Here is a 24854-nt window from a genome sequence, read left to right as displayed (position 1 = left end):
TGCACTGCTCAAATCCATATCTCACATGTAGCATTGGGGTATATCCCTGTCTTATGGTACTTAGAACTTGTAGTGTTGCCTGGGGAGGGGTACACTTAGAAGAAATCGACATTATTGCTCGGAGGCATGTCTCTGTTTTGTTATAAGGACACAGCAAGTAATTCTTATGGATAACATCAACGCGCGCATTAATTTTCGCTCGATTTTGGAAAAAAAAACAAGAAATTTTGTAGGAATCTTGTTTTTTGGTCCGCCTTGTCTTTTTTGCCCTATCGCATTAGATTTGGAGTCTGCGAAGGATGTCATCCATAAAATGTACTTGCTGTCGCCTAATCACATGGATCGAAATGAGAGCCACGTGACACGTATGAGCTTTATCAAATCACCGACCTAGAACAAAAGCGAAAGCTGGGTTAGCTGCAGCAATATCCACACGCGCTAGGGGGTGAAGGACGCGGACTATATGCAAATTTGGCGGGATTCGCGTGCGCTTTGCCTACAGTTGACTTCTCCCACCTGTATGCTTTACGTTCAGCCCACCCAGCAAGGGCCCGCCCCTCGACGTGCCTTCGGCAAATTTATTGGCGTACCATCCCCCGTCTTACAAATGCGCCCTACATGCTTAGCAAGTAATACATATGTAAAGCGACGTACTTGTATCTTGTGTTTAATCTTCCTAGCTAGCTGCTCGTCTAGTCCATTTAGTAGAGGCGCTGCCTTAGAATTCTGTTGTGTTTATTTTATAGCTAACCAAAAGAAGATAACCTCGTCGTAAGTAAATAATGAGCTACTACGAATTCCCGTCTGCTTTTCCTACATCGCTGGCGCCGACTATGGACGCCTTTCTTACATGGAACGGGACGGGGGACGAGAATGTCTCGGCGACCCTCGCGCCTCGCCCCGCAGAGGCGGCCGCCTTCAGTACGGGGGAGGTGGTCCTGGAAATAACGGCAATGCTGCTGATCATGGTAGCCACAGTAGTGGGGAACGCAGCCGTGTGTTGGATCGTCATTTCCAACCCCAAACTACGGACGGTTTCCAACCAGCTAGTCTTCAACCTGGCCCTGTGCGACCTGCTGACGGCGGTGGTGAACGGGCCCATCACGGTGGTTGTTCTCGTCTCCGAGAAGCGGTGGAACATGGGCGACGCCATGTGTGCCATCAACGGCTTCACCACGACCATGTTCGGCCTGGCGTCCGTCCTGACACTGGCTGTCATCTCTCTCAACAGGTCGGTACCTTTCCTATCTTATACATCATTCATTTTGTAATATAGCTGAAAATTGCGGTATAATATCTGTTTATACTCCTAGCAGTATATTGCCCTGACACTGGCTGTTATCTCTCTCAACAGGTTTGTATAGATACTTTTCCGTGTTTATTTATATAAGATTTACAATATTTGTGGAAGGATTGACATAATAGGATTGTTTTCATTAAGCTTTATCACATTTGTGGAAGGATTGACATAACAGGTGACTATCACCTCTTCAAGTTGTCAACCCTGAGACCAGACTGTCAGGTTTGAATCATTCACACCGAAAATGACTCTTGTTCGTTTCAATAAGTGTGGAGGGAACTTGAACTAGTTATTTTATACATCATGTAATTTTGTATTAAAACAGAAAAATGGCGTGTAACATCTGTTTTATATCCCTGTGCTAAAATATCTCCTAGCAGTGTACATGTTGATTATGACCATATTTGCCCTACACATAAGCCGACCGTTACCATGAGTTGACCCCCATAGTTTTTAAGTGGCCATCCGTCAACAATGCCGGACGTATTCCTGTATTAGCCCTAACGGCTATAGCCGGGCTTTGCCGGTAAATACACATTCTTCAGTTTCCCATATACAGGGCCCTCAGCGCTGCATTTATTCAAAATAATCCCATACTAAAGCTTAGTCATTTCTACCGCCTAGGAGATAGACTCTCTGTCTTTGTGCTCAGGACTATTTGTAAGGCCACACCAAATGATTCTTATGGATGATGTCCACGCGCGCATTGATTTTGGCCTGTTCATAGAAAAAAAGAAAGTCTACTTCTTGTAACTATGACCAAAGAGTCACGACAGTGGGATAAGGTAAGATGTGATGACAGGAAAGAAACAGGACAGGACGACAACTGCTGTTCCACTGATTTATTGCTGTTTTCATGACGAACAAAAGACTTGATGGTTGTTACACTGTGTTCTGCTATTTAATTTGTCGTCTCTTAATATATTTCGAATCTAGGAATCTTGCTTTTTTTTCTGCTTTCTTGTTTTGTTTTCGCGCTCTCGCATTATATTTAAGAGATTCAGACGACGCCATCCATAAAAATTACTTGGTGTGGCCTAAAAATACTGACTACAGAGTCTGCTCTCATATGTCTTTGCATTTGGCGTATCTAATTGACGCAGTCCTTTTAATTTGCAGAACTAAGGCTTCACCAATTAAATTTCATGGTTCTCGGATTCGCTTTATGTTATTCTCATTCGAAGAAAAGGTCATATATTCAATTCTGTGTACACATCGACCACCAAATGTCATATTTTCTACCTATAAAACTTTGTTTGCCCTTCAAGTTTTATTGAAATACCGCCAACCATACGTTATAATGTTTATTATTATTGGAAAGATTCTAGAAAGTATATTGGGTGTGTATTTCTATTTTTTATTGATTTATTTCTATTTATTTGAAAGGTCCTGCCATAGGATAGGTATATCCTTAACAATGCCGACTATTCTATTGGAATGCATGGTCTCATTTTATTCAGTAGCTCCCTCAATAAGTGGATAATTTCATCAGGTTGATAGAGATATAACTAAAGATCTTTGCTTTTCGATAATATAATTCTAGCTTCATTATTTTTATTTAATTATTTTTTTTTTGCAAATGCCCCCAGAAACTGGTCTGGCATACTAACACATGTAACCTTCGCACGCATTCACATAGACTAGGACAAAAGTGCGTCACAATTAAGTCTCCACTATCGTGACCAGATGGCCTGTACGTGTTCTAAAGGCATTTAATGAAATTTCAGGGAGGCGATACAAAATATTATGGATGAGGAAATCTATCTGATATTGACATTTACCTCACACATATCGGTATGCTATGGGGTAGGATTAATTCAACTTACTACACTAAAATAATGACAAGAAAATTGACTGATTCGAAATTTGTAAATCCAGGTTTGGCACCCTGCAATTGCATTGGATGGCTTTAATCTTTTATCTAGTCACTAATAACAATGTTCTACTATACCGAACACAAGAAGAGCACACTGCTATCATGTATCTTATCTTTAAAGTTAGATTAACTCATTTATTTTCACGCAATCAATGTTGTACGCCATGTTAATTAGTCTCTTGTGGATGATACGATCTCTCCTAATTTTTCATTCGTTGCCTAATAAAATCTTAATGATAATTTGTCTGCGAAATATGGCTCATTATGGTAGAAAATTACGCGTCTGTCTAAACAAAGATTGGTGACTACAGGATTTCGTGGAAAGTGTCTTTGTTTAATTCTTACATAAGCCCTTGTCTATAGTATATATGCTACAACAATACAATCTTAATGATAATTTGTCTGAAAATTATAGCTCATTATGGTAGAAAATGTAACATCGAAGAATGGTGACTCCAGGATTTCGTGAAAAGAGTCTTTGTTTAATCCTTACATAAGCCGTCGTCTATAGTATGTCTGGTACAACAATAAAACACGTAGACGCTCAGACTACTAAGCTTATCTAATGGACTCTTGTTCCACAATTCCCACATATTACATTTTGTACCACTGGGTCACAACCCCAGAGCTAGTAAATGATGCATGAGCCATTATCTGTGAAAGCTTAATCTACCCGTGCCATTGAAACGTCCACATGCATTGTGAATAATCAAAATTAAAAACGCTAAAACATGTCTATTGTGGAAGGTTTTTTATGACTTTGGTTAACCTTTATCTGGTATTGTGAATGGAATAATACAAGGATTCTTTCCAAATATCATACAGATATATTGTCTTTGTAATGTTCACGTAATATTAGTTTGACTTCTGTACATGTAGGGGAAATGAGTCTGCTATCATGAGGAAGTTATATGGCACACCCGTTACTAGGCACACCCGGAGTACTATCGTTAGGGCGTGTGTTTGACATAGTACAGTAGCGGGACAAATCATTATTGTATCACCGTAGAGGTGGTAAGGTTACTCTTGAAGCAGAGGTTGATGGTGGAAGATCGTTAGCTATTTATACTTGGCCCTTTTTTCGCTACATAAAAAATGGGCCATGTATAAAACGCTAACCCCCCAAAGATCTTTCCCCATCAACCTCTGCTAGGAGAGTACGCAAGGTGGCTTTGTGGTTAGGGTCGTTGACTCGGAATCTGAAGGTCCTGGGTTCAAACCCCAGGCAGGTCCTAGTGTTGTGCCCTTGGGAAAGGCACTGTTCACCTATTTTCTCACTCGACTCAATCGCAAATGAGTACCTATTCGGTAAGGGACATCCTCTCGGGTAGGACGTAACGCCAATGGTCCTGTGTTTGAGGAGAGCCACACCTTAAGCAGACTACCTATAAGACCTATAAGAGACTACGACTAACATTATACTACATTCTACAACATACGTGGTACTAGTTTTGCTGGGTTTGACTTCTTTTTTTTTGCATTCAGAGGAAGACGAATTTATCCACTTAATCTATAATATGTGCGTTCTTTGTAAAATTGTTTTCTCGTGTTAGGGAAAAGTGGGAAAGTAAGGAAACATTTAGACACAATTATTGAATAGCCAGCCCTAGCAAGGCAACGTTAAAAGCGTTTAAAGACATTAGAGAGAAGACCTTGAACGACACTGGAAAAAGAAGAAAAGCTCCTGGTGAAAAGCATTGGTTACCGTCTCCGCAGCAGAAATGGATTAACCGTGATGTGGGCTGGTCGTCTCAAGAGTTAATGGTACGCAGCACGGGGCCCAACATGGGAATATCATAATTAATGTAGTGCTACTTAATAACCTTGAAAAGTTTTTTCTTGAAACATTTCTAAGTTTTGGGTTAGATTGAACAGTTATGGGTCTCAGCTTGCTTGGGCTACGTAGTAGAACTTAAGAAGTCCTTATGATTGGTTGTGGTTACTTGCAGAAAGGGTCAAAGGTCACATGGGTTTAGTTTTGGCCCGAACTGAGACACGTTCTGCCGTATACAATGAGCGAATGTTGAATAATTTAAAGTTCGGACTACTCTGTCCATTGATTTTTATTGTCTAAAACTCTGCTAGGTGATGTTTTAGATATTTGCTATGTATTAAATTAGGATGCCCTATTACTGTCCTATGCCCAAGTCTGCCCTGGTTAGATATGTATGATTTCAGCTCTAGAAAGGTGCATCTTATTGACAAGCAGTATTACCACTTTCAGGAGCTTAGTAGGAGCCTGCACGCACCTTTACAATCGTTCTTGTTTGATATTTGACCCATAGGATGCCATCCTCCACACTCTATAACAGAAACTACATGATGGACTGTGTAGTTTTCTTCCTAATAAGAGGCTTTTTGGTATCAAAGTTCTAATCTCCAGGCACATTTCTTCGGGCAGGGGACGATCGAATTGGCCACCCGAGTTGCAAATGGTAAGAAGTCTACTTGAAGATAATCAAAGTTCACTGGCACGCACTTTGTCTTGGAAAATGTGCTCGTCTACTCTGAGCCAGAAACGACAGCAACGGTTCCCTCATCAGATGCATTCACTGTTCAAAGAGCAACCTGGCACAGATTCGTATAAATCGATATATGCAGATCCAGGTCAAACGATTTTCGTTTAATCGCTGATGCACCTTAAAAGGGAACTTTGAAATTTCCTGGAACCTAACCGCCAGGGATTTCCAGGAAGATTGTACTTACAGTGAATCAATCAAGTAGTCAGAAAATCGCGCGGACAATCTCAGCCGTCCCCAAACCAATTTCATGCAATCTAAGTTTACAACGACTTCTGTGAAGACAAGGTGTCCAATGCGATTTCAGGGCAGCAAAACTGGACTATTCTGAATATTCAATCTTTGTGATATTGACACATTAGCACATTTTTTGAATCAGCATTTCATACTTTGGGCATTTAAAAATGCAGAAAAAAAGCCTCAAGATGAGTCCTTTATTTTCTGGGAGGTACCCTGAAAAATCAGCCCAGGGTCTTTCCAGTAACCATTTTCCGTCAGAATTTTGGGAATTTATTTTGCTCCATGAGGGTCAATATACATTGGAACGCTGGGATTTCAACTCACTATGTAGATAAATGACTAGAATATTGACTTTGAAAAATCGGGTTTTCTAGTCCTAAAAACTGCATTGATTGCCTTTAACAAGGGCTTTCTTACTGCGTCAACGCATAACTCTTCAATTCATGCAAATATATGACCTGATAACTCCCCCACCGTTGCTATCTATGATGAAACAAACTGAGCATAAAAGACCGGCAGAGAAAGCTTTGGATGCTTCCATTTGACAGAATGACAGTCTGCAATTTTTCTGCGCTCCGGTTGTGAATGAGGCTATTCATAGTCCATTAAAGGCATCCAATGCGATTTCAGGGAGCAAAACTGAAAATATTCTAAACAAGGCAATCTTTGTGATATTGACATGTACTGCTTCACGTAAGCAAATTTGTGTCAGTATTTCATACTTTGGGCATTTAAAACAAGCCCCAAGATGAGTCCTTTATTCTCTGGGAGGTATTCTAAAAAATCAGCCTAGGGTCCTTCCAGTAACCATTTTCCGTCAGAATTTTTGGGATTTTTGCTCCATGAGGGTCAATATACATTGGGACAGTGTGGTTTCAACTCAATATGTAGATAAATGACTAGAATAGTCATTGACTTTGAAAAATCGGGTTTTCAAGCCCTTAAAACTGCGTCAACGTAAACCTCTTCAATTCATGCAAATATTTGACCTGGTAAGCCCCCCACCGTCTCTATCTACGACCCTTGATGAAACAAACTGAGCATAAAAGACCGGCAGAGAAAGTTTTGGATGCTTCCACGCATTTGACAGAATGACAGTCTGCAACTTTTCTGCGCTCTGGTTGTGAATGAGATTATTCATATCACATTACGACGAATGAAAACCTTAGTAGCAATCCTAAACTGCTGATGCAAGGGCAATCGGTAAAAATTACTTCTGGATCATGGCTAGAGGCGTTCTGCTGACTTGAAAGCTGTGTACAACATACCGGCTTCAACTAATGATGGATACTTTCCCAATTCTCTTACAGATGCCTTTTGATTAAAATAGTCTAGACAAGTTGCCCCAACCATGTAAATCAAGACCTAAAATTGCTATAGGTCGCTGTACGTATATATATATAATCTTGATGGACGACCTATGGTTTCTATAGTCACTCAATACGAGCAAGATAAAATGCCGTGAAGTTAGCAGCCTCTATGAAAACACTTTAGGTCGGGCATGTATGTTCTTCTTTTTGGGAAAGCTGCCAGAGAGAGGTTTCAAACTGACAGCAGCTCTAATATTCCTTCATGACCACACAGACAGTTCGAATACTAATGTTCTCTCTCTCTGTGTCTCTCTCGCTCAGTCTCTATATCTCTCTGTCTCTGTCCCTTTCTCTCTCTCTCTCTCTCTCTCTCTCTCAATATTCAGTATATATATACATTTGTATATGTATATGTATATATATATATTCGAGGATAAAATCAGAATGGTGGCATAGTGCTGGAGTTGGAACTGCACTCTTCAAGCGGACCAACTTCCCTGCGCCATGTTATCTCTCTATTTGGCCAATTTCTACTCTTTGCAGCCACCTCCCAAAGCCTGGTGGTAGAGGCTACTAATGTTCTTTATGGGAAAGCACTTGTCCCTCCATGTGTGTGAAACGAGTATCTCACCAAGGTCAGTACGGATAAGCCACGTACTCCAACCTCGCTAGGATCATCAGTTAACACGCCTTTGGGCAGAGGAGAAAATGTTGTGTTTCCCGTTTCAGTTCTGAAAAAAATAGGGTCGGTAGGTAGGGATTATATTTTTATTGCTTTTTATAAATTTGGAGATTTCTAGTAGTCCAACGTATACCATACATTTAAACAGTAAAACTTGAATGACGACACTTATATTTTCAATGTCAATGTTGGAAAACTGATTGTACAATTTTTCATCACTCAGGTGTAAAATCATGGAGCTAGAAAAGGTCGATCAGCTCGAAAATTTTATGTTCCTTGCAGGGGTGGACACAAAAAAAGCCTAGGGTCGGCAGTTTTTTCTAGGGTTGGTCGGAAAACAGGAAACACACCATTTTTTTCCAAGGGCTTTACATCATTAACAATTCATCCCACGGAGCACCATTACTCCACATCCCGCTAACAAAACGGGGATTTGTACCGTAGGGAGATCCCAGGAAAATAGCGTTTTATCTTTCAGAAAGTCACGCGTCTGAAGCGCGCAGAAAGTCCATTATCTCCAAATCACTTTCTCTTCCAAGGCGGGGAGATGATTTACTTTTCTTTTCATCGCTCTGTTTCCAGAGTTTGACTGGGGAAAAGTGCTGAGAGCCCCACGTGGGAAATAACTGGCCTTGAAAAGAATGAAATGTATCATAATTGAAGCGAACTTCCTGCGCAAATGGAATCTTCTTTTCATAGCTTGTATCTGACTGGAATGTTTTTGCAATGAAATACGTGCTGCTAGATTGATGTATCTGTATCTGTAGAGCCGGTATAACCGCCCATCGGCGTAACACACCAGCTTCGCAGGTACGAAGCGTGGTGGCAGCTAGCTATATCGAAAGGAATGACTTGTCACAATCAAGCTTTGCATATTTAATTGCAGGAGTTGCATAAAAATTTTAGTGATGATGCCCCTACTGTACTTGTTTGCAGCGAGTTCCACTCTACAATAGATTTTGAAAAATATGAGTTTTTGAATACCTCAATTCTTGGTTGATAACTCTGATATTTGAAGGCATGACTGTTTCTTGCTCTTTGCTGGGCTGGTATCTATATAAGCTAATCTGATGGACATTTCCTCATACCAGCTCAATATAGTTTGACGGGTGAGATGTCAGGCGGACCATTTGTATTGACTGCCTCGCCCCTGTATACACTAATATTGCTGCATTACAACCATCGTGACACATGTATGACAGTGATGTATGTGAAACAGAGGACAAGCCAGAACAATATCCTGAAGAAGATAGATATACCTCCCTCAGAGAGAAAGATACCAGATACCACCATACGTCAGTCTGAAAAAGATAGCTAGATCTGCAAAAGATAGATAACAACATTGTAACAGCCATTATTAGGTCTTCATGTGACGTGTTCATGTCACATGCATCAAGGGATGGTCAAGTTTATCAGCAATTTATCATGGCACGCATTGATTAAATTTAGGACTAGAAGAGCTAAATGATATACACATCCTCATATTGTACGGTATTTAAAACACACATTCAGATCCGTTTTGCGAAAACCGGAGAGTTTGTGTCTGACCAGACTTGGGCACGCCTATCTTTCAATACGAGTTGAATTAAATTTGAGTTAAATTTTAGTTAGATTTGACTGCCAACAACGCAGCGACCTACCCCCGGCCAATTACCAGCCAACAATGGCCGAATCCCTTTTTAAAAATATTTTGAAACGTTAACATTCGGTTGGCGCAGCTGAACAGTAGCCGACCTCGCTGAACACCAGCCGACCTTGCTCTCAACCTACTCCTAACCGTGGTTTCGGCTAGCGTTCCGGAGTCCATGTTCAGCTTTGTGTGACAGGGGCTTTACATATACAAGCAATAGGCATGCCATGAGAGAATACAATGTTTTAACCGTTGATTTGTCTCCCACATGCAGATTCGCCATGATCGTCCATCCACAGAAAGCCGGGCGGTGGTTCAGCGTCTGGAAACTCCGAGCCATGATATTTGGTAAGCTTTACAACATAGTGAAAAAAAAACTGTTTTCCAACCCACCGGAATTTTCAGTGCACACAAACGGAACGGAGGACGATACCCACTTCCGACGAACTTTGACCCAGTGCTGACGTCACACGTGAGGAAAAGGTCACGTCTGTACAGCGCCTGGGTGAAAAAGCTGATGAAGAGCGAGACATTCGGTCAAAAATTATTTTCAGTTGGAGAATATTTTAATTTTCACTATGTTATTTACCAACTCAAATGAACTTTCATGCTAATCTGATGCTAATATAAGCTAAACAAAGTATCTGTATTGACTATGTGTTTGAACACATCTTCTCCAACTAGAGAATGTATTCAAGCAGCGTTCTCTTGGTAAAGCTAATTATCGAACACGCCGGAAGAAGATTCAATTAGAAGATAGGTCTGATCTCATAGAAGCTGCTTTACAACAAGATCAAGATATTTTTATCTAGAAAACTCATCAGCATTAGATCGAAAGCAAACTAGATCTCTCCCAAGGTTTGTGATGAAAGTTACACCTACTGGAACTATCGATTTTTGGTAAAAAAACAGAGGTCACATGGTTGTACCGGAGGGATAATTGAGATGAGAAACAAGCTCGTTATTGCAGTCTTAAGGTGGACTGAATATGGGAAGGTTTCTTGTTAACGACACACAAAAAGCTTTTTACCGGATGTGGATAGAGTTACTGTGTGGTCTGCCTTGCCCCCCCCCCCGACGAATATCGTCGGTCATGGGAGTAGATATTTATGTAGTTATAAAGTTAACGTTGGCCGAGCCAGGTTAAACCTGCCACAACTGGAGCCCATTGAAGTTGGAAGATCCATCTGGTTTTTAGTACATCGCTACGCAGGCTTGTTCAGACACAATTAGTGCAGCTAATGATAGTGCTTGACTTTTGACCTTCATGAAAAGTGGAGCGGTAATGACCGAATAACGTGCTCACTCTAGCTTCACCGCCTCTGGACCGCGCCGGCATTCGGTTGAGGCACGCTGGGAGGGGGCACCAGCAAGCAGGTCGTTGGCCTCTGACATCGACACGACGCCTTTTTGCGTCTTTTGATCAAACTACAAGTATTGTAGTTTGGCCGGTTTGGACTAGGGCACGGTTTAGAAGGAAAGTGTGGCACGTGCACCGGATGTGAGGTATGCGATTCACCCGGAATGGCAAGCTTAGTGTGAAGACGGCCTTGTACAAACAATCTCTTGAAACCGTGTAGCATAGTATCGTTGTGGGAGTTTGTGTTGGTTTCACTTACAAGTCTTCAGGACAGTGACCCCAAGCTCTTCAGGACATTTACCCAATGCAAACGTCTCATTTATATAACAGACAGTGTTACAAGAGAAATGGGAGAGAATGCATCTAAGAAAAAAACATCAGAGCACCCAAAGCACCGATTAGAGTCAACGAACCGTAATTTAGAAAAGAAATTGATGCGGTACTTTGGCAGAGTTTGCCCGTTAGTCTCGAAATGGCGGGTGAATGCAAACGACCAAGCGTAGTCGGGCGATGCTAAAGTCACATGCACGGATAGGAGTCAATTATAGGTCCTATTACACGCATTAGGATGCCATTTGTCGTCGTCCCCAATGATACAAATCGACACTTCTCGTCCATTTAGGGCCAACGTCTATTTACTCACGCCATTACTCAAGGCTTTAAAACAGAGTGCGCCTTAATTATATTACATCAAGGACCAATCAAAGCGAATGTGCCGGAAATTTGATCAGGCTCATTCACAAACAAAGGAGTTTGATGTAAGCTGATGATGTAGTGTTGTTGGGGGGGGGGGGTAGCATCCACTGAGCCTTGGCCTGTTAGAATTTTTACGCACATAGTACATGAATCTTTACTCTGTAGACTATGCTTAAAGTTAATGTTTGACTGCAAAGTTAAGTATAGCTCCTGGTGGGTTGACTGCATGACCTATCGATGCCAACGTCAAACACTTGGGGCAAAGTAATATGACTTGGCATCTTATTCTCTAATATTGGGATTATATCAGATATAAAGTTGTCAAACGTCATCGACCTGAATTTTAGACCATGCAAAAACACATTGGCAGGGTATCCCAACGTCTAAAGTGCCCATTTAGTCCACAAAGATCAAATTGCATACGGCAGAAACTACCGTGAGATAGGAGATACTGTGACAAGTGATCTCTGACCTCTGAGGACTATATTCTTCTTTAGCGAAGCAGACAACCCAAACACGGCTGAAAGTCTGTTTTTTAACAAAATAAAAATACTAAAACCCTTACCTATAACATCAAGCTCCAAAATCAGAACCCCCAACATTTGCCTAGAAAAAGATCTAGACTTCTTTACGTTTGGTTTCAGAATGCACAGATTACTGGCCTTTGCCCTTGGCAGGGGAAACTCACGGCTATGTTTCCGCGCCGTTTTGTCGGTGCAGCTGATGTTATCTGGACAGCCAGCGCGCTAACCTTTCTGTGCACGTCCCGACCAGGCACTCAGGCGCTGCCGCAACATGACCAAGTCAGGAAACGGCCGAGGGAAGAATCGTTAACGGCTGAGTCAGCGACCTTTCATGTCTTTTTGATGTACATCTCTGTACGGGCATTAGAGGTCCTGATGATTACTAGGTATCCACCAACACCTCACGTCCACACATTGAACCCCTGTCACGCATTCACGAATTTGCTGACCGTTTCCAAAATTAGATCCAGTTGCTTGAGTAACTTTTTCGGTGTGTCTTATTACCTGGATCTCTAACCTTCACCGACGTATTCACGAATTTGGACTCCCGGACACTAGATGAAATTCCCACAACCATGGTTAGCAGTAGGTTGGGGCAGAGTCGGCTGGTGTTCGGCGAATTCGGCTACTATTCGGCTGCACCAGCCTGGTATCCAGCCTATCGCGGTACGCGGTTGAGACGGATTTTCTGCGGGGCTGCTGAAGCTCTTCCCCGTTCGCCTCAGCTAGGTTCCCCGGAAGGTTTTGCACGACGGGAGTTTGATTAGCCCCACTATATACTAGTATTTTATGTGGTAACAGGGGCTCATCAACTCCCGGTGTGCCAAACCCTATCACAAGCGTAACTCCTACTGGGCGAACTGTTGAGCTGGACGGGGGAACACTATAAGAGCCCCGAAGACAGCCTGCTTCAACCATGATAAACTGGATACCAGGCTGAGAAGAAGCGGTCGTTATGGCCGGCTTATGGAGATGGTTGCTTGGGCAAGTTTGACTGTAGTTTGATTGTAGTTCCTCACAGTCCTATCTATTTATTCTCTGTCACGCAGGGACGAATTGATCAATGTGACACACCACTTTCAAGCATGAATGCATTTCAAGGACACATATTAATCATGAACAAAAGAATACCCTGCCAAGCCAGCGATATGACCGCGAGTAACACAGCTTTGACAGGAATGATTGATCTGTGGTGTTCAAATTAGAACCAAGAGATACCGGGTTCAAATCCTGCCGTGTCAAAACCGACTCCATCTTGTGCCCTTAGTAGGCGTTATGATTTACAGGGTTCAATTTAAATCTTATTGAGCTTTATTTGTTCTCTTCTGTGCAGCGTTGTTGTTTTAAATCGCACACCCAACAGCCTCCTCCGGGTAATTTTTGGTCAGTCCTTTTGTGGTGTACGTGGAATACGTGCCCCTGGCTGACTCAAGAATGTGGATGTTTTGAAAGGATTATCATTGTTGGCACGAAGACGAAACAAGAAATTTCATACTTTCGGGAAGTATCAGAGAGTCCCTCATGCAATCAGTGGCTTCCTCGATTTTTGCTTGCTCCCAGCGCGCGAGAGTCATTTCCTGTGTCTGACCTTTTGACCCTCTGTCATTCTACCTGTCATTCTTTCTCTTCCGAGGCTCTGGCCTGGGTGTCATCCTCCGTAGTCCATGGTAGCTAGTGACAGTAGGGAGCCGGCGGTAACTACGGAGGATGGCAGCCAGGCTGCCGAAGCTCCACGGAACTCAAGAACTCAGTGCCGACTCATAGATGCCGCAAAAGGCATGTGCCGGCTTGTCGTAAAGTTCGCTTTGTACTAGTGCAAATTCACAAAACCAGCTCTGTATTTCTTTGGCATCTTTTTTGGCTGGAATCTTTTTTATATGCACTCACGCGCACTAGTTTTGGGTCTTCAGAGGATGCCCATCCATATAATTAAGTCAGTGTGGCCTTGCTTTTGTAAAAGAAATGTCACCAAATATTTATTTCCGCTATCCAAAACCCTCTCCATAATACTTTCTGACCCGTCCCGGAAAGACGTCCATGGACTACGTGATTCTAGTCAGCTCCAGAATGTGAACGATCTGATAGGAGTAGGATGTCAATATGGGCAGTACTTAAGCACACTGAGTGTTATTAGCAGTGTTACTGATATTCCCCATGCGTATATTATACAAGCAGTGTAATCCCCGCCAGTTTAAAACCCGTCGTTTGAACTAACCTTGGCCATATTTCTTTTAGAGAAACTTTAGTATTAGAAGAAAATACGGTGAGAAAATACCGGCCAGTTGACCCCCTCATTTTCAAACTCAATATTCCAGCCACTTCTCTACATTCTAAGCTGAGACAAGACTATCTCAATGTACATCGACATTCATGGAGCAAAAAAAAAAAGCCGGAAATTGTGACGGAAAACGTTTTTTGGGGGTACCGACAAAAAGGACTCAATATATAACTTGTTTCTGCGCTGTCGTAAACGCAAAAAAATGTGAAATACTGATTCAAATGTGCTAATAGATGTGGGGCAGTACGTATAGACATCGTACAGATGGCCTACTTTAGAATATCACCAATTTTGCTGCCCTGAAATTGCATTGGATGCCATTAAGCCAAGCTATGGTAAGCGCAAACACAAACTTTACCCAAATATAGCTTGATTCTGATTTACCATTAAACAAGATCATCAGGACTCCGATTTCCATCAGCGCGTTAGTCTGTACGGTACATTTATGAAGTCTATAATCCATAGCCTAGGCAACGCCTTATTAATAATGATGAGAATCTACGATTATGGTACAGTCAAACTGACGCGCCATGAATTTTAGCAGTGTACGTGAACTTGTAACTATGCCCAATCATGTTGCCTGGGGCGCATAGTAGTAATTACACGGCTTGGAATCGGCGGAAAGCTGATGACGGATATGTTACCGTTGGTTCCTTTTAACACTGCACGAAATCCTACATTTAAGCACACTTTAAAGTTTGCGTAAAGGTATACATTCAAGTGAAGAAACGCAACCTTTACGCATTTTTAAGGTATGCGTAAAGAATGGATTCTGTGCAGTATTTAGGCAACAACGAGTAGTTTTTAAAATTTTGTTTACTTTCTGCTTTTTGCATTAGATTAGGTTTGTGAGGGATGTCAACCATAAAATTTACTTGCTGTGCTGTAAGAAAATGAAAAAAAAAAACACACACCCGCAAGAACATTTTATGGATGACGCCGAACATACATATTTTATTGCCAATTTTCTTTGTTTTCCGTGCGTTCTTGCATTAGATTTGGAGTCTGTGAAGGATGTCATCCATAAAATTTACTTTCTGTAGTGTAAGGAAAAACACTCTCCAATCTACATCCGTATCCTGCTGTTGAGTAAACATACTAGTATTAATTAGACAGGCGTATTACGTCTTTCCTGCTGCAATATATGCTACCTGAGTGTGGTGTCGGAGTATATTAGATGAAAGCCCCTGCCACACATAGCCGAATGTGGCCTTACGAACACTGTCAAACTGCCCCAACCATGGTTAGGCTACACTGATGTAACTTGATGAATGACATCCGCGAGCGCATTGATTTTCACCTGTTCCCTAAAAATTTTTAAAATGTACCTTAAAAATCACCTCCTTCGAGGCCTGGGTGCCTCCGTAGTCCTTGGTGGCTAGCGACAATAGGGAGCCGGTGGTAACTATGGAGGATGGCACCCAGGCTGCCGACGTTTGTCAATATCTACAAAACGCCCTGTTCGCACCACAAAATGTATCAGAAAATGAAATTTACGATACAGTTTCTGTATCATTATAAGGGCAACCGACTGAGTACAATAAATTACATACCGAACTGTTACAGTTTTGATTACTTAGATTGTTCAGGGACCCAAAAGGATCATGTTTAATTTACTGCTACAGTAACAAACAACGTATGCATTTAGCATGTTATATTAGATGTGGAAAACGTAGCAGTGAACCTAAGATATATTGGCAGATAATCTAACTCCAGTGGCCAAAATAACCACAAATTGAACTTTCGAAAGTTTTTTTTAATGTTTTAATATCGTCTTGCTATATGATAACAGACAATAAAATGCAATTTTATGCTTCAACGGGCCAACAAATTGCTATGTACGTAGAGAGCTAAATAGTGGTGTTTGCCTTCTCCATAAGGGAACTAATTAGGAAATGAACACTTTTCGGTTCAAGAAGCTTTTGGCCGCCATTTTTCGGGACCTTGGATATGTCAAAGGTTAACTAGTTTGAGATGTAGTTATCTCGCCCCTGGGGTGACCTTTAGTCTCTCCTGTACTGACGTTAAGTACTTCATATCTAACACCCACCATTTAGAATTATGGTCCTTTTAATAAATTTATTATTGTGAATTTTTCGCTAATTCTGTACATGCTTAAGTGATCAAATGTTTTTCGACAGGTGTACATATTGTAAGCAACAACACGAATTCAGGATGCATTCCTGCGATATTGTTTTTGGTAAATTAAGTTATAGTTCTAAAGTTATAGTTCTAAACAAACAATGGCAAGGGCAGGTCTACTATGAAACACCAAGGTTGAACTGTCAAAATGTATTTCCCGGAGGAACTATCTTTATTACAATGATACCATGACAAATTACTCCACGCCGCTACAGTTTAATTAAAAACCAGGAAAATACGCAGTTAACAATACATCCAAATTAACCCTAGAGAAACGGCAACATGCATTTAAAGGGGCATCATGTAACATTTTTGCACCACGATTTTGAAATATTCTAATTGAAAAATCTTCATGTGATTGTTGTACTTGATTTAAGAAATATGAATAGATTATTACTTAAAACATCATATGTAGAGCATTCTTTGATAAAGAGAAATTCATCTTCAATCCTCTCCATTTCAGATATTAGATAACCTTTATGGTTATGCAACACAATTGTGCAGATTGCATGACGCAAATTGTAGCTTAACCAACCTGCGTCATGTTCCATCAAATGTGACAGTTCATGAACACACATGACGTCAATGTGCTAGTGACGTCAAGAATATCCACGCCACTGTCAAGGCTATGTGGGAAATCACGCACGAGATTTGCCATTTTTGCTGCGATGAAACAGAGGCCACATATCATATAATGATGTGGGCTCTGTTACATCACAGCAAAAAAGTCAGGGGGGGGGGGGTCAAGTCCATGATACAGCATGTGATGTCTATTATGGTGTTTGCGCTCACGTGACTATGACGTACAATGTACGTAATGTCGGCCATGTTGAATGGTTAAACATGGAAGTTACAAAGCCTTCTTGAATACATGGCGCTCGTGGGCGATTCGTAGTCCTCTAGAGTCAGACTGGGTTGGTGCATGATCATCCTGGCATCCTCTAGTACGCATACCAGCCAGGTCTTCCTCGGTCTTCCTCTGGATCTTTTCCCATAGTTGGGAGTCCATTCTAGCAGAAACTTGGACAGCCTTAGCAAATGACCTAACCATTTTAGTATGTTTGTTGCTATGCGTTTTCCAATGTCTACTGTGTTTGCCTTCTGCAGCACACACGTGTTTGTTACATCTATCTTGAAACCACGTTTATGTGCAAAACCCTCCGTAGACATCACAGATGGAAGTTTTCCAGTCTGTTTTATATTGACAACCGTGAATCTTTCGGTTATACTGACTGGAGTGCACCTTTTTTACGTATCACGCAACGCCGTAGCGTGGAAATGTCGATAGCTGAATGAACGACCCCGAATCTGCGGTCAGCAAAACTGCCACGTCTGCCCCTAAACGCGATAGATCACTTTTCAATCACCTCACTGAGAAAGCAATAACCGTCCGGTCATCCGGACTATGTATTACTCCGGTGTAAATTAGTGGCCATGTTGACTTGATTATATGGATGACGTCCTCTGGGAACCTCAAAACTGAAGCGAGCGTGCGAATAAAAAAAGTTAAGCAAGAAAAATAGTTTGAATTCATGATTAAAACTACATGGTTATGAAGGTTGAACAGTAGTCTTTTATTTACCATACAACACATATTGTTCACCATACCGCATAGAGTATGGTATGGTGAAAAGTAGACTCTTAATTTCTTCACAGTTTGCTTTCTTGTTGTTTGAAATTGATTTTGACGTTACGACATTAGTATCGTTCTACGTGTTGATTTTGTTAAATTTTCAGTATATATTTGCTCCTTTGCAGCTCCTTTGCACGATATAAACTTGTGCTTGGAAACGGTCGACAATTTATGCTCGTGCCCATGTAATCAAATCAGCATGGCCCTAGTGACCATTGCTAGAAGACCGGTATAAAATGAAATCCACTACATGTAATAATGTTTGAGGATATCACAGACAACCCTTGATTTGCCCAGGGAAAGCTTGGACAGGTATATAAGAGAAATTGTCAGTACAACGAGGAAAACATATTGGTGTACTGGCAAGTTGGGAAATTATTTGAACAGGATATGAAGGTTGTGCCAATAGAACTATATATGCCACAAAAAAGGTGAAGCCGTATGGAATTTAATGCCATATATTTCCGAAAATACAGAAGAATGGTAATACATGTCATATGAAAAAAAATTGTGCTCTAGATATAGTCATGAAGAATTTTGACTTAAAATAAGAAACTTTCCATTAGAAAATTTTATGCATAACGTATGGTTCAGATATTAATTAAACATGAATTCTGAAACTTGATTAAAACATTAAAAAAAATGACCTACTCTAGATATAGTCGTGAAGAATTTTGACGTAAATGCCCCTTCTATGAGGAGAATTTATGGATATCACATGATAATCGGTAATGAATTCTCAAACTTGATTTAATATCCATTTGGCTTAGTGCAGCAAAGAGCCAGGCGCCTCATCCTAGAATAGAAGCTTCTAATTGAATATTTTAGCAAGCTTGGTAATACTGTCAGAAATCGTTTATTATCCACTTCGTCCTTTTCTCCTTCAGAAATGAGGTCAGCTGTCATTTTGTTAGGAAAAGGGGTGTGGGAAAGCTGGATGATATTCAGCCTAACAATCCATTGCCTTTCGCATATTATTTAGAAAATAATAATCTAATCTAGAAATATATGTAAAAGCGGAACTAATGAACTTAAGGTTAAAGGCCACAGCAGTCGTGAGATATTGTATTGCCCCCCCAACACACAAAGTCACACCCTTGCTAAACCTAACAGTAGTACAACATGATAGTCATTCCCCGAAAAATATAAACATGCTCAATGGTATCCTTTTGATATTTTGATATGAGCCAAAATTCTTGTAATTTCCTTTTTTTAAGGAGCATACATTTTGCATAGTATTTTCAATGTCTTATTGAAGAAATTGTACATAGCCAAGGTCGAGACAAAATCATCATCGAGCAGATTGCTATTGTTGCTTAAAGAGAATTTATAAGACAACTTAGACTTAACAATGATGGCGTTTTTGGAAAACAACAGGAAAACAACAATCTCTTACGTATACCTTATTACTTGTTGTATATAGGATAGGATAGGTTAACTAATTGCTACAGGTTGTTGTATTTTATGTGTGGCAATAAGCAACTGTATATACATCTGTGTTATAAGTTTGTAATGTTGTTTTTAAGACTCCAGGAAGAATAGTGAGTATAAGCGTATGCTTATACTCACTAATGGAGATCCTTCAAATAAACAAAATAAACAAATAAACAACAGGATTCCATTTCGACGAGTTATTCCAAAACATATTTCGGAGAGGACCACGTTTTGGAATGCAGCGGGCTCACACCGGTAAGCTACCTTTAGCTACAGCCACATGCATGGTATTCTTACAAAACCGTGCTACGTTGCTAATTCGCCAACTCTGACCGACAGCCTGGCAACAGATGTCAGACATACAAGTTTGAATGTACACCACGTAGTGATGCATAAAACTAGATCTAACATAATAGCCAATCGCTGTTCAGAGATTTGCCGGTAAGTCAATGGTATAAAAAAGACAAATTAGACCTCCTCTACCGTTTAACTCTCATGTGTAGTACTTTCAGAGACTTATATAACAATAAAACAGATTTTCTAGTGTGGCGTCTGGCTTAGTCATAACAAAAAGCCTTTTAAATCACGGTTTAAGTTCCTACGAAGAGATCTATAGAGCGGTATAATTGCATACATGCTGATTATGTAAGGATCTTTTCTTCTATTCTCAGTTACACAAGGTAATGAATTATTCGATAAAATTCGCGCAGAGCCGCGCGACAGTTGCTGATTCGCCATTGCTAACCACCAGCCTGGCACTAGGTGTCAGTCGACATGCAAGTTTGAATGTACACCACGTACTGATACATAAAGCTAAATCTAACATAATGGCAAAGCGCTTTTCATAGATTTGCTGGTAAGTCGATGATAAAAACAAGATAAATCAGTCTCCCTTTATTACCTTTCAACTCTCATGTGTAGTACTTTCAGAGAATTATATAACAATAAACAGATTTTCTAGTACGGCGTCTGGCTTAGTCATAACAAAAAACCTTGTAAATCATGGATGAAGTTCCTACGAATTGGTCCATAGACATGTATAATTGCATACATGCTGATTACATACGGAATTCTTCTCAGTTAAGCCAAAAAACGACTAATCTCCGAACTAATTTCTTCGTTGGCAAGGAACGATCAAATTGGCCACTAGTTACCAGTTACCCTACGGGGGCAATTGTAACTAATAGCCAATTTGATGCTGCTTTCTCCCTAAAGGAATCTGCTTGGGGAGTAGAAAACTAACGAACATAAAAAGGATTTCAACCGTTGATTTGACGCACGCTTAAAAAGAATGTTTCTCAAAAAGCTTTGAGCCAATTATGCCAGAGCTTGTCTGCCTTGAAAGGTTTTAGGAACCATACACTGTTAGGGGTTTATGAAGCCTAAGTGGCACAGAATATATTACGTCAGGAGCGGATAGTCACAGCTGTTGTACGTAGTCCATTAGATGCCAAATAAGCCACAACTAAATCGTACATCTGTCCCCTTGCTCTGAGATTAAACAAAACAAAATAAAGCAAAAGAAAACAATTACACCCGCCGAAGTACAAGGCTTAGATGATGGTCCATCATTTTCCCGACCAAACAATGTCAAATGCTGTTATTTCAGCAATTCAACACCTAAAGTAAACCAATGACACAATATTGTAGTTTCACATTGTTGACTAGATATAGGCATCTCTATTCTCTATAGTTGGCACCGTTCAATGAAAAATATAGAAGAAACTACGACAAGCTGCGTTATTCTAAAGGAAAGCTTTGTTCTTTGCATGCTCTTAAACATCACACAGCGCGCCGTTGGCTTGTAAAGCTGGTTAACAGTCATAAATTCTCATTATTTATTAGCTAATATCTTTTGATTCATAATTAGCAAGACGTATTGTGGATGTAAATCCTGTCAAAGCTATGCGCTTAACTCCAAAATTACCTCCCGCCTTAGTCTTAATCTACTTTATTGGAAGAAGAAACTGAGTCATTTCCTTGGTGCTGAATTTATAGTGATTATACAACAATGGAAGGCGCATCGATTATCTGATAACAGACGGGTTATGTACTGAGTTTGTAGGCGGTTGCCGGCCAACTTTTGACTAGGTACCACTTAAGAAACACAATGCTGCATAGGAGATCAATTCAAGCCAACTGTCTACCCTTAATGTCGCGCTGGCTATGGCCACTTAGTCATCGGATCTCCCACGCAATAAAGGGGTTTTACCAGAGCTATCTGGATGAGTACGGGTGTAGAAGAGGCTAAGTCCTCTCTGTATCCATGGATACATTCTGAGAGTCATAAGGATCACTGTCAGTAATCGCATTTTATCGGTAAGCATATTCCTTTCTAAGGTATCGGAGTAGAAGAAAAAAAGAAGGAAGAAGAAACCGAAGGGGACGCTCGAATTTCTGCTAAGGATCATGAAAAATGAATGTGGTAAATCAGCAGACAGAGACGTTGTTAGACTATATCTGACTGGCGCACAGTACTGCATTCTTACCGAAAAAGCTTTAAGGATGCCCACTCTTCTTTATTCCAAGGATAAGGTATAGTAATTTCCTTGGTACTGAAATGGCGGTGATTCTACGTCAATGAAAAATGTGCTGGGATTATTCAATAAAAATGAATTGTATACTGATTTTGTTTGGCAGTTGCCAGCCGTGCTCCATTCTCAGCTCTTCTTTTACATCCGATAAGATTCAATCTTCGTCGGTCTAACCTTTGCTCTTAAGATCAAAGCAGTAGAACGAAATGACTTTATGGAAATCGTGCTATATCGGATATGACGCATTTCTCTCAATGCAAGAAAGCGGCAACATAAAAATGACGAGGAAATCCATTTCTTGTTACACCTTTTATGAGAAGGATAAGGTCAAGTGCAGGATACAGGGGTGCCGCCTACTGTGTGTAGAGGTAGTGACTCGTGGCACCCTGTGCTTTCCTGGCCCCATTCGCTGCGCTTCCTACATCTATCGGGGCGAGACATATCCGCATTAGGCTCCTAGTCACACTGCATATCGATTTCGGAAAGGTCACACAGGCTTTTTTTCTGACCTCGGGGTTTTCGTTGTGCTTAAGAGCCTGACACCGCAGACCTCCGCTGAGGCATTACCGCTGGCATCAGCCATGCTAACCTGAATCTGCACTATTTTTGTCTATTCCAACATTTTTTACAAGGCCTGTCGACGGCACACTCAAAATTTTTTAAACTTATATTTATGCCACCAACAACGCAGACAAATGATTGGACGGACAACAGACATACTCATTTTTACCTGAGTAAAGTGAGGAGACTTGTGTTTCCCAAGGGCACAAGATCAAGGGACTGGCAGGATTCGAACTCGGGACCTCTTGGTACTTTTTTTTGAATGTGTGTTCTACATTGAGATCCAGCTTTATTTCGTCGTTTGAGAATACTCGTGGTAACTTAAAGGTGGCCAATTCAAGTGTGAAATGATTATGTAAAATGTATTAAGAAATGGCAGTACATTTCACTATCACACAGACTTCTTCATTAAATATATTAAGGTTTTGCAGCCCCGAAATTGCTTTGGATTTTTTAACCTAAATCATTTGTGCTGATTTTGGCAGATGGCGTTTTATCCCTGCTTTCTATCATACGGATGTCATTAAATCAACAAGTGCATCATATAAGACAAGGTCTTATCATCCTAATCGGAATCTAACGAGCATCTCTGTTTCGGGACCGTCATGTTGATACAGATTGACGTACGCGTAGACGTGACATTCAAAGGGAATTAGAAGTCATCTCTTGTAAGAGTTATGCTCTGCGCAAGCCGTAATTACAACTAGACGAGGAAGATTGCCTACGTCTGCAACTCTTCTATGTTGGTCCTACACGCGTAGTGCTGTGTACCGGCCGCGCGGAACCCACGGTCTTTTTGGTACTGGTATCTTTTACAGCCTGGCAAGTGGATATTGCCTGGCCAATATAATACAGTCTTTGCCACCATGAAAAGTCTGATTCAAAGTTGCCGTATCATATCAAGCGTCTCTGGTACGTTAGTTGCTGTATCCTTTACTACTGGCATTGTGAAGTTGGGATCATTTGGGTTATCATCAGTATCTTAATTGAATTTCGTTGGAGCTTTCAACAAGGTTAACATCACTTAAAAACACAATTACCATCTGATGTGTGTTGTATAGAAGAGCTGAAAATTAGTTTGAACTGAGACCAGTAGTCCAGATGCACCTGGTGTCTACGTACTTTAAAGTACCCTCAAGTCTTCTGGATTGGATAAAAAAGTTTTTCCTTATTCTTATCTCCCATATTGTCGAACCGGTAGTCGACTAGGATACGATGTCGACATGCGATACCCTTTCTAGTAAACATGTAGAAGGTTAAGTCTCTCCAAAAGCATTCAATTTCAGCATCACTTAATCAAATGGTAGAATCGAACTGCATTGAACGGAAATCACAAAAGACCTTGACGTAGACACGATGGAAGAAAAACTCTCGTGTTACTCAAAGACGATAGACGATACCATGAAAGCCGGAATCTCATAAACCTTTCCATACAGGTTTTCATTTTGTCACTTGCACACGTACTGGACTACAAACTTTATACATGTTTACAAGTCCTGAACTAGGTACCAGCGAACCGGTACACAGCACTATACACGCCTCAGTCTGAACGCTTCCTACACCCATAAGAACATCAGGACACATCTGCATAAGACTAACACTTGTAGCCAGAATGCCTCTTCTAAAGGTCACTGTGACTCATCATTATCTACCTTTGGTAAAGTTTAGAGACGTGCACAAGTGACATCAAAGGCAGCCATCCAGACATTAATGCTTCGTTTATGGCCTGCATCGACCAGATTTATAGACCTTCAGGTTTGGCATTGCAACAAGGCAATGGCTTTATTATTTTTCGACAGTACTGCAGTTACAACTTTCCTCACGTAGCGCACGTATTCAAGTAAAATAAACCGTTCCGTCTACGAAAACCTGTATGGAAAAGGTTTATGAGATTCCGGCTTTTATGGTATCGTCTGTGGCCTTTGAGTAACACGAGAGTTTTTCTTCCATCTTGTTTACGTCAAGGCCTTTTGTGATTTCCGTTAAATTCTACCATGTGATTAAGTGATGTTGAGATTGAATGCTTTTTGGTGGGACTTAACCTTCTACATGTTTACTGGAAAGGGTATCGCATGTCGACATCGTATCCTAGTCGACTACCGGTTCAACAATATGGGAGCTAAGAAGAAGGAAAA

The 24854-nt window shown here is 40.9% G+C and overlaps 1 protein-coding gene across 1 annotated transcript in view; it reads left to right on the top strand.

Moving 5' to 3' along the window:
* The first annotated feature begins 833 nt into the window (after positions 1–833).
* The window catches only part of LOC109462307, a 46392-nt gene continuing 22371 nt past the window's right edge, over positions 834–24854 (top strand). The window contains exons 1-2 of the mRNA XM_019758836.1: positions 834–1231; positions 9832–9905. Coding sequence (XP_019614395.1) covers positions 834–1231; positions 9832–9905 — 472 coding nt within the window. The remainder of the gene's footprint in view (positions 1232–9831; positions 9906–24854) is intronic.

Source organism: Branchiostoma belcheri, unplaced genomic scaffold, assembly GCF_001625305.1.
Source record: "Branchiostoma belcheri isolate BF01 breed outbred unplaced genomic scaffold, Haploidv18h27 scaffold115, whole genome shotgun sequence".
NCBI lineage: Eukaryota > Metazoa > Chordata > Leptocardii > Amphioxiformes > Branchiostomatidae > Branchiostoma > Branchiostoma belcheri.
This window is presented reverse-complemented; position numbering and strand designations above follow the sequence as displayed.